Source organism: Narcine bancroftii, chromosome 8, assembly GCF_036971445.1.
Source record: "Narcine bancroftii isolate sNarBan1 chromosome 8, sNarBan1.hap1, whole genome shotgun sequence".
Classification (NCBI taxonomy): domain Eukaryota; kingdom Metazoa; phylum Chordata; class Chondrichthyes; order Torpediniformes; family Narcinidae; genus Narcine; species Narcine bancroftii.
The window spans coordinates 140,913,387-140,923,097 of record NC_091476.1 but is presented as its reverse complement, the minus strand read 5'-3'; the positions used below and the strand labels follow the sequence as shown (position 1 = coordinate 140,923,097).

Sequence of the window (9,711 nt, the reverse complement as noted above, 5' to 3'; positions counted from 1 at the left end):
GGTGGAGGATTGGGGAGTAGGGGTTGAATTAAAGCAACTCGCCTAGAGGCAATTAGTGGCACTTTGGTCAATCTGGTGGGGCTGGTGGGTGCCACTGGGTGATTGGCTGAGGGAGTGCCACTCAGTGAGGTAGCCACTCAGTCAATTACCCAGCAGTGCCCACCAGAGTGCCACTAACTTAACTGCCTCCAGGTGCTCTGGATGAGCTGCATTAATTCTACCCTCATCCCCGAATCATGCTCCACCTTCCCATCAAACTATTAGATTTTTAACGTTTCTCCGACCGAATTAGACGTTAAAAATCTAATAGTTTGGCGGGAAGGTGGAGGATCACACATGCCACAGCGACAAATCTTCATGCTGCCGCTAACAGCTCCCAGAAACCACTGCGCGCGTCACCCTGGCAACGGCTTGATGCCGACTCTAGCCCACAGTCATCGGCTTCACCCACACCAACCTGCAGTAAGTGTGAAACAATAAACTGGGACCAGACTACCTTTTACTGAGTAAAGGGGCTGAAGCCTCGGGGCTTGTGTTCCTTTACCCTTCGTGGCCCTAAGCTTCAGCTTACTCAGCCTAATAGTTAATCCTCCACTGACCGTGGCTCAGTGCTCCTTGAGGTGACATTTTCAATAAAATTCAAGGACCATTGCAGAAGTTCCCCCTTTTTATTTACATGCCTTGTTTGGTACTAAGGAAACATGATGTGATGAAGAGGCAAGACAGTGAAGAGAACCAGTATGTGGCCCTAAAGGCTGGCAGCCTGATTCACCCACTTGAGACCAGAAGAAAGAAATCATCTTCAGAGCTGATCTTACCTCCTCAACATGATAGGTGCCGTCTTCAGCAATGAGTTCATCTTCAATAACTTCAGCCACCCTCTGCAAAATATAAATCGTCACGACCTTTGTTCCAAGGAGGGGGATCTAAAACTAGAGGCATTGGTTTAAGGTTTGAAAGGACCCCGAGGGGAACCTTCTTCACACAGAGGGCGGTGGGTGTGTGGAACGAGCTGCCAGAGGAAGCGGTAGAAGCGGAGACAATTGTTATAGTCCAAAGACATTTGGACAGGTACCTGTACAGGAAAGGTTTAGAGGGAGATGGGTCAAATGCAGGCAAATGGGTCGAGCTTAGGAAACACACCTTGGTCGGTATGTTAGGCCGAAGAGAATTTGACCAGGATATCCCTGTGAAGCTTTATAAATGCTGGTAGCCCATGCTGGTGGGTTATGGAGTTTGGAGGTTCCACAAATTTCCACAGAAGAGCCTTTAGTTATGCTGATAGAGTGGAGATGCTGGAAATACTTTCCTTGGAACAGAGGAGATATGGAGGGCTGCAACAGAGCATTTAACATCATGAAGGATGTAGACAGAGGAAACGGAAGGGTTGATGATGGAGACAGAACTGATGTGATGTAAAAGAGGGTGGCTGGAAAAATGACAGAGCAAATGTTGGGGATATGGAATGCCCTGCACTGAGTGTGTAGAGGCAGCTTCAACATTACCATTCAAAACAGCTGGGCAGATACCACAATCGGCAAAGCTTCAGCAATGCGGCAGAGTTGAGAGTGGGACTAACTGGATTGGTTCTATTTGCTTTCGGTACAGATCCATGGCGAATGGATTTCTTCTAATCCGTAGCCATTTTATGATTGAGTGATTCTCCCAAGAACACACTTTCTAATGATTATTGTTTGTTTAAGTTAAGGGAAAAACCAGTGGTGCATGATCCAGTGATCACTGGGGGATTAGAGGGAAAACAAGTGGTGTATGATCCAGTGATCATTGGGAGATCAGAGGTGGAGAAGGTGAGCAAATTTAAATTCCTGGGAGTCACTATCTTGGACTCAACACACAAATATCATCAAGAAAAAGAGCTACTTCATTAGGAGTTTGTGGAGGTTTGGTATGACACCAAAAATTTGGCAAATTTCGACAGATGTGTGGTGGAAAATGTGCTGACTGGCTACATCACGGTCTGGTATGGGGACACCAAATATCACTGAGCCCTGCAAAAGATAGTGATCACAAATCCCTCCCTACTATCGAGAAAATCTGCATGGAACACTGCTGTCGGAACCCACACCACCCAGCATATGCTCTGTTCTCACTGTTTCCGTCGGGAAAGAGGCATAGGTGCCAGAAGGCTTGTACCATCGGGTTCCCCTTAACCATCAGACTCCTGAACAACAGATTCACTAAGAGACTCATTTAAGAACCCTCTGACTTTGCACATTATTTATTTTCTGCATTTGCACAGTCAATTTGATTATATTTCTTCTTGATTACAGTTTACAGTTACTGGTATTTAGAGCTTCTGCCTGGCCCACAGGGAAAAAGAATCTCAGATTATATGTAACATCATGTATGCACTTTGACAATAAATCTGAACGTTGAGACTCTGAGACTCCTGAGTACATACAGTGAACATTAAATCTATGGAGACTTGTCAGAATTGCTGGAGGAACTCAGCAGGCCCAGCAGCATCCATGGGTCAGTCAATGTTTCAGGTGGGGACTCTATCACGACGAGAGGGAAAGAATCTACTCAGGGTGTGCCTATGTGCCGACTTTGAAGAAGTTTTCTTCCGCTTTCCAAAGGGAGTTCCGTGGCCCTCCCTTCTTGTCCTGACAAAGAGGCTCTACCCATGGGTGCTGCCTGATCTGCTGAGTCCTTCCACCAGTTCTGCATCTACCTCTGCAACTTTAGTGTTTTTTTTAAACATTGAAACTCGGTCTGATCCACCAGTGTGGATTTAGGGTCTAAATGTGCCTTTGACGTCCACCCCTCCTAGTATACTGTGATTTCCTCGAGCTGCTGGGGGCCAGGGGGAGGAACCTCAGGAAACGTGCCTGTTGTCAAATAGTCATGAGCCCCTCTGTGATGTTTGCCATGGCTGTTGGCACCTCTGGTTCTCTCTCCTCTCTTTCCTACCTGAGAACCAGGAACTGTGATCATGGACATGGAGATAACTGATGAGCTTCAGCTCTGAAGAAATGCACTTGGGCTAAAATAATTTCCCACCTTATCGATTGGTAGCTCCACTTTAGTGTTTTCATCATCTGGAATTTCTGGGGCTCCTTGCAACTCAGCTCGTTTCTCATTCACTTTGAAAACATTTCTGTCCTCTGCAGAATGCAAAGTTTATGAAACAGACTAGAAGTCAATGAAACGACATTTGAAGAGCACTCAAACAAAGCTTGTGTAATAAACAGTGCTATCCGCATTAGCTCAGCTGGTTTGGGCCACCAGATTGCATCAAAGTGTTAGCGATGTTTATCTCACCCCTGAAAGGATTGAGGTCACAAATAATTGGAGCAGGATGGGCCATTCAGTCCCCTGAGTTTGTTCAGTGGGATGGCGAGTGATTCTGATGTTGTTGTAGAATGCAGATGCCTTTCCAACAATTCCATAGTATCTGCCTCCACCACCTCCTCTGGCAGCTCATTCCAGATGTTCACCAGCCTCTGAGTGAAAATCTTGCCCATCAATTCTTTCCCCTCCCACTTTAAATCTGTGCCTGCTGCTTTAAACTTTCCTACTCTGGGAAAAGGCTCTATCATATCTTCATCAGTTGGGGCATGGAGTTCAAAAGTCGGGAAATTATTGCAGCTGTATAAGACTTTGGCGAAGTTACCTTTGGAGTATGGGGTGCAGATCTGGTTGCTGCATTACAGGAAGGATGGGGTGGCTCTGGAGATGGTACAGAAGTGGTTGACTGGGACGTTAATAAAACACAAATGTCTGCAGATATCATGATGTTGCCTGGATTGGAGAGTATGAGGGTGGAGAACCTTGGGTTGTTTTCTCTGGAGTGCCAAAGGCTGAGGAGAGAATTGATAGAAGTTCATAAAATGATAAGAGTAGATAGAGCAAAAGAGTCTGAACATTTATTCCAGGGTGGTAATGTCAAATGCTAGAGACATGGGTTGAAGGTGAAGGAGGGGAATATTTAAAGGAGAGGTGCAAGGCAGGTTTTTATCACATGAGTGATTGGTGCCTGGAACACAGCTCCAGGGGAGGTGGTGGAAGCAGATCCAATTATGATGTATTTAAATGAGCACGTAAACAGGCAGGTAGAGGGAAAGGACCATATACAGGGAGATGGGGAGAGCTTAGATGGGCAGTGTGTGTGTGTGTGTGTGTGTGTGTGTGTGTGTGTGTGTGTGTGTGTGTGTGTGTGTGTGTGTGTGTGTGTGTTCATACATGTCTGTATGTATGCAAAGGTGTCCAGGTGTGTGAGACCTGTGTTTGTGTGTGTGAGCTGTGTGGGTGTGTAAGGAATTGTGGTGTGTGCCTGAGTGTGTGGGATGTGGTGTGTATGCCTCGGTGTGTAAGGGTGTGTGTGGCTAGGTGTGTAAAGGTGTGTGTGGCTGGGTGTGTAAGGGTGTGTGTGGCTAGGTGTGTAAAGGTGTGTGTGGCTGGGTGTGTGGGGTGTGTTATTTGTGCCTGGGTGTGTAAGGGTGTGTGAGACATGGTGTGTGTGCCTGGGTCTGACAGAGGGAGCATGCTTTGTGCAGGGTAACACTCACGGCTTGTATTCCCACAGCAGTAGTTGAGTCTCCCTAGTGAATGGGACTAGTGAATGGGGCCAGGATCCTGGGCCCAATCTGGAGACTGTTATATACCGTAATCACAGGTCAGGCTGACCTGATTGCTGGGCCCTGGGTCCAGTGATAGCATGGGCCAGGAAATTGCCATGCCACCTCAATGCTGAGCTAGGCTTCCATTACCTGTAATGGGGGTCCCAGCCTGGGAATCCTGCCTCCCACTCTGATTCAGCTTCACTTTGACTGGCTTTGCAAAGAAGAGAGCGCTCTCCTCCTGGTTGGCACTCTTTCCTTTCCTTCGCACAGTCTGTGGAGACACAAGGACACCATTCTCTGTCTCATCTCCTGAAGATTGGACCCTCTGCTTGTCCGACTGGAAGAGAGAGAGATCCTTGCCTTTCTCTCGTGCATGTGGTCATGGGATGGGGCATGGAGGGACAGGAAGGACAATGGAACTGCAGTCCTCGGGTGTCATGTCCGAAAACGGCAAACTCCATTTGTGCACAGCACGATCCCACAAACCAGAACACACAAAGGGGCATTTTTCAACATTACTGGCAGAAAAATACTGGAGAGATCTGTGGGTAGAATCCCTGCACTTTATCAAAATAATGCTGAGGGGGTCCTGCACCCCCATTGACTGGGCAAGCAGGTCGTCTAGTAAACAGCATTTTGGTTCTCCCTCAACAATGGCTTTGAACAATGTGGCACACCCTCAGCGCTGCCCTGTGACAGTATGGCACTTCTTCAGAGCTGCCCACAGACAGTGTGGCACTCACTAAACGATGCCCTGTGGCAGTGTGGCACTCACTAAGCGATGCCCACTAACAGTGTGTGCTCCCTTGTTCCTGCACTGAAGTAATCTTCCCATGTTACAGAAGACCCCCTCAGCCCTTACAAATGAAGAACGGACTGCTAAGTAAGGGTAAAGGAGAGTGGATTCACTTCACCCTGCACTGACCCAAATCTGATTCCAAATTCCCTTGAGCCCCAATAATTTGCATAAATTACTGGAGGGCAAGTGTTGCCAGGTGGTGAGGAATCTGATTGCCCCTAACATGTGATAAATACCTGACTCGGCGTAGGCAAGAGCGCAGAATCACTGACTCCATCTTGGGAAACGATGCACTGTTGATATTGCAGAAGGAAAGAATGGGAAAACAGGCAGCTTCAGAATTAGTTATTGATGATGGATTTCAGGATTAAATCATTTGCCTTTCAACTATCCAACCCCAGCTGATGATTCAGTTCTGTTAGAACACTTTTTATGACCATAGATATTGTCGCCAACAGAAAGAAACACATTCCCCAGTGCAAGATACCAAGATGAGCTGAGAGTTTATGGGAGCAAGGACATAGATTGTTGTATTGTGTCTTCATGTATGAGTCATGAACAATATCATGACATGCAGGAGTAGAACAATAATAAACAATGCTGCTGTGTGTGGACGATGATTAGAAAATTATAAAATAAAAACTCAAGGTTTTGACATTGATGGAAATTTTTAAAAATCTGCAGAGTTTGTGGTGTGTTTCAATATCCAAGGTCAAAGCTATTGCTGCAGAATCACTGCCCAGATAATACTTAATGGAAGAGGGTTATATGGAAATATCTGGAAATCTTCTGAACCAAAACATCACAATGACTGAGATGAATTCTGAAGAGCTTCCCGCACTGAAAGTCTGTTGTTAGTTGTTGGGTTTTGTTCTGGGTGAGCTAGGGAGAGGGAGCTGGAGACAGGCACTTAGCTGAATCCTGTCCATGCTGAAGACCATGTATTCTGTCTTCTTAAAGACATCAAGATTGATGTCCCCGGGGCCAGACGCAATATACCCCAGTTTGCCGTGGGAAGTGAGGGAAGAGATAGCTGGGACAGTAGCGACGATCTTTGGCCACAGGGGAGGTGCTGGAGGATGGGAGAATGACAAATGAGGTCCCCGTGTTTAAAAAAGGTAATAGGGATAATTCTGGGAATTATAGACCTGTGAGTCTTACATTAGTGATGGGCAAACTATTGGAGAGGATTCGTAAGGATATGATCTATGAACATTTGGAGAAGTACTGTCTACTCAAGGGTAATCAGCATGGCTTTGTGAAGGGAAGATCATGCCTCATGAGCCTAATTGAGTTTTTTGAGGAGGTAACAAAAGAAATTGAAGAGGGTAGTTCAGTAGATGTGGTCTACATGGATTTTAGCGAGGCATTTGACAAGGTTCCCCATGGAAGACTCATTCAGAAAGTAAAGGGGCATGGGATCCATGAAACCTTGGCTGTGTGGATAAAAAGTTGGCTTGCATGCAGAAAGTAGAGATTAGTAGTGGAAAGAAAGTATTCTACATGGAGGTCAGTGATTAGTGGAGAGCTGCAAAGATCTGTTCTGGGACCCCTGCTCTTTGTGATCTTTATGAATGACCTGGATGAAGAGGTGGAAGGACGGGTCAGTAAGTTTGCATATGACATGAAGGTTGGAGGAGTTATGGATGAAGCTGAAGGTTGGCGAAGGTTACAAGAGGATATAGACAGGAAGCAGAGTTGGGCAAAGAAGTGGCAGATGGAGTTCAATCCGGATAAGTGTGAGGTGATGCATTTTGGAAGGACAAGCCAGAAGGCTGAGCACAAGGTTAATGGTCAGTTACTTAAGAGTGTGGATCAACAGAGGGATCTTGGGGTTCAAATCCATATATCCCTCAAGGTCACTGCATTGGTTGATAGGATAGTTAAAAAGGCTTATGGGATGCTGGGCTTCATTAATGGTGGGACTGAGTTCAGGAGTTGAGAGGTCATCTTGGAATTCTACAAATCTCTGGTGAGCCCACACATTGTGTTCAGTTCAGGTCACTCATTATAGGAAGGATGTGGAAGCTACAAAGCTATGAAGAGGGTGCAGATGAGATTTACCATGATGTTACTTGGATTGGAAAATAAGTTTTATGAAGCAAGGTTAGTTAGCAGAGCTAGGAATTTTCTCTTTGGAGTGTAGAAGGATGAGGGTCTTGATGGAAGTCTACAAGATTATGAGAGGCATAGATAGAGTGGACAGCCAGCACCTGTTTTATAAGGTGGGAGTAGCAAACATCAGAGGACATATATATTCAAAGTGAAGGGGTGGAAGTTTAGGGGAGACATCAGGAGCAAGATTTTTTATACAGAGTGATGTGGGTGCCTGGAATGCCTTGCAATGTGGAGGCTGAAACATTATGGGCATTTAAGACACTCAGAAAAGCACATGGATGAAAGAAAAATAGAGGGTTACAGGGTAGTAAAAATGTAATACTAGAAAAACACAGCAGGTCAAACAGTGTTCTTTATATAGCAAAGGTAAAAATACATAACAGACGTTTTGGGCTTGAGCCTTTCATCAAGGTATAGAAAAATGTCAACAGGCATCAAAACAAAAGGAGTTGTAGGAGGAGATGTGGTTGCAAAGGCAGGAGGTAAACAGCAGAGAAGGGAGAGAGGGGACAGCAGTGATTAAGGAGAAGAAGAATGTCTAGGTGAATAGAGATGGAAGGGGGAGGAGAACAGGAAAGGGGAAAGGAAGGGGGTGGGAGGAACCTGGAAAAGTTGACATTAATGCCATCTGGCTGGAGAGTGCCCAGACGGAAAATTGGGTGTTGTTCCTCCAATTTGTGGGTGTTTTTGGTGAGATACTACATAAGGCCATGGACAGACATGTGAGTATGGGAGTATGACATGGAACTGAAATGGTGCGAGGTCTCTGACACTGATGTACACGGAACAGCGAAGCGATTTAAAAAAAAGAGTAAGGGGAGGAGTGGTTACAAAGGCAGGAGCTGTTAGGCGGAGATGGGAGGGAGGGGACAGCAGCGAGAGTAGTGGAGGGGGAGGTGTGGTCGCAATAAATTTGGCGTCACCTCAGAAGGGACTCTGTGCCTGGGTTTTGAACCCTGAGGGAGAATGTACACTGGACAGGGAATGTTTAGTATTTTTTTAAGGAATATTTGAGTTGACACAACATCAAGGGCCAAAGGGCCTGTACAGTGCTGTAGTGTTCTATGTTCTATATTTACCTATCTCCATGAATTCCATTCACCTCCACTTGCCCCATCAATTCCTTCCCTGCCACCCCCTCTTCTGCTTTCACCTGCCTACACTGGGGGCAGTTTAGAGCACCAGGTAACCCACAAACCTGCATTTCTTTAGGATGCGGGAAGAACCCGAGAAACACATGGGGTCACAGGGAGAATGTGCAAACTTCACACTGAGACAGCATCAGAATCGGGATCGAACACAGGTCTCTGGAGCTGGGAGGCAGCAGCACTAACCGTTGTAGCATTGCGTTGCCCTGAAACAATGTTTTTGTTATGCATCATGCAGAAATAAACAGTTTCCATCAAAAGGAAGCTGGCAGATGAAACAGGAAGGAAGGGGTTTGGCAACGATTAAATTAATTCTCAGTGATGGCTTCATCTTCATGTGAATCTAACTCTGTTCCTGGGGTTTGAACCTTGAAGGAGAATGTACACTGGACAGGAAATGACATGAATAACCTTGAACGTGATCAATGACTGACTTCGAAACATTCAACAGGTTTATGGGTTTTAGTGCAGTCTGACAGATTCAACCAAATCTAGGATCAGTTTATTAAAAATAATGCATGGAGGTGATGAATTTGGTCCAAGATGATTCACATCAAAGTGTCTACAACAGGCCATTCAGTGGAGGCCATTCAGAATGGATGGGGGAGTAAAGGCTGAAGATATAGAACTGCAGACATGTAGAACATAGAAAGCTACATCGCAATACAGGCCCTTCAGCCCTCGTTGTTGTGCCAACCCATATATTCCGACAAAAGAAACACTAAACCTTTCCTACCCCATAAACCTTTATTTTTCATTTATCCATGTTGCTATTCCCACCCTGAGAAAATGGTGCTGGCAGTCCACCTCATCTAAGCTTTTCAGAATCTTGTAGATCTCTATAAATTCTCCTCTCATCACTCTATGCTCCAAAGGAAAAATGTCCCAGCTCTGCTAACCTTGCCTCATAAAACTTATTTTCCAATCGAGGCAACTTCCTGGTAAATCTCCTCTGCACCATCTCCATAGTTTCCATATCCTTCCTATAATGAGGTGATCAGAACTGAACACAATATTCCAAGTGTGGTCTCACCAGAGATTTGTAGAGTTGTAACATGTC

At 45.7% G+C, this 9,711-nt stretch overlaps 1 protein-coding gene across 1 annotated transcript in view; it reads right to left on the bottom strand.

Moving 5' to 3' along the window:
- Positions 1-355: 355 nt before the first annotated feature.
- The window catches only part of dcdc2b (doublecortin domain containing 2B), a 29,879-nt gene continuing 20,523 nt past the window's right edge, over positions 356-9,711 (bottom strand). Inside the window, 7 exon segments of the mRNA XM_069896307.1 lie at positions 356-457; positions 819-881; positions 3,025-3,128; positions 4,734-4,857; positions 5,622-5,718; positions 8,583-8,709; positions 9,063-9,123. Coding sequence (XP_069752408.1) covers positions 356-457; positions 819-881; positions 3,025-3,128; positions 4,734-4,857; positions 5,622-5,718; positions 8,583-8,709; positions 9,063-9,123 — 678 coding nt within the window.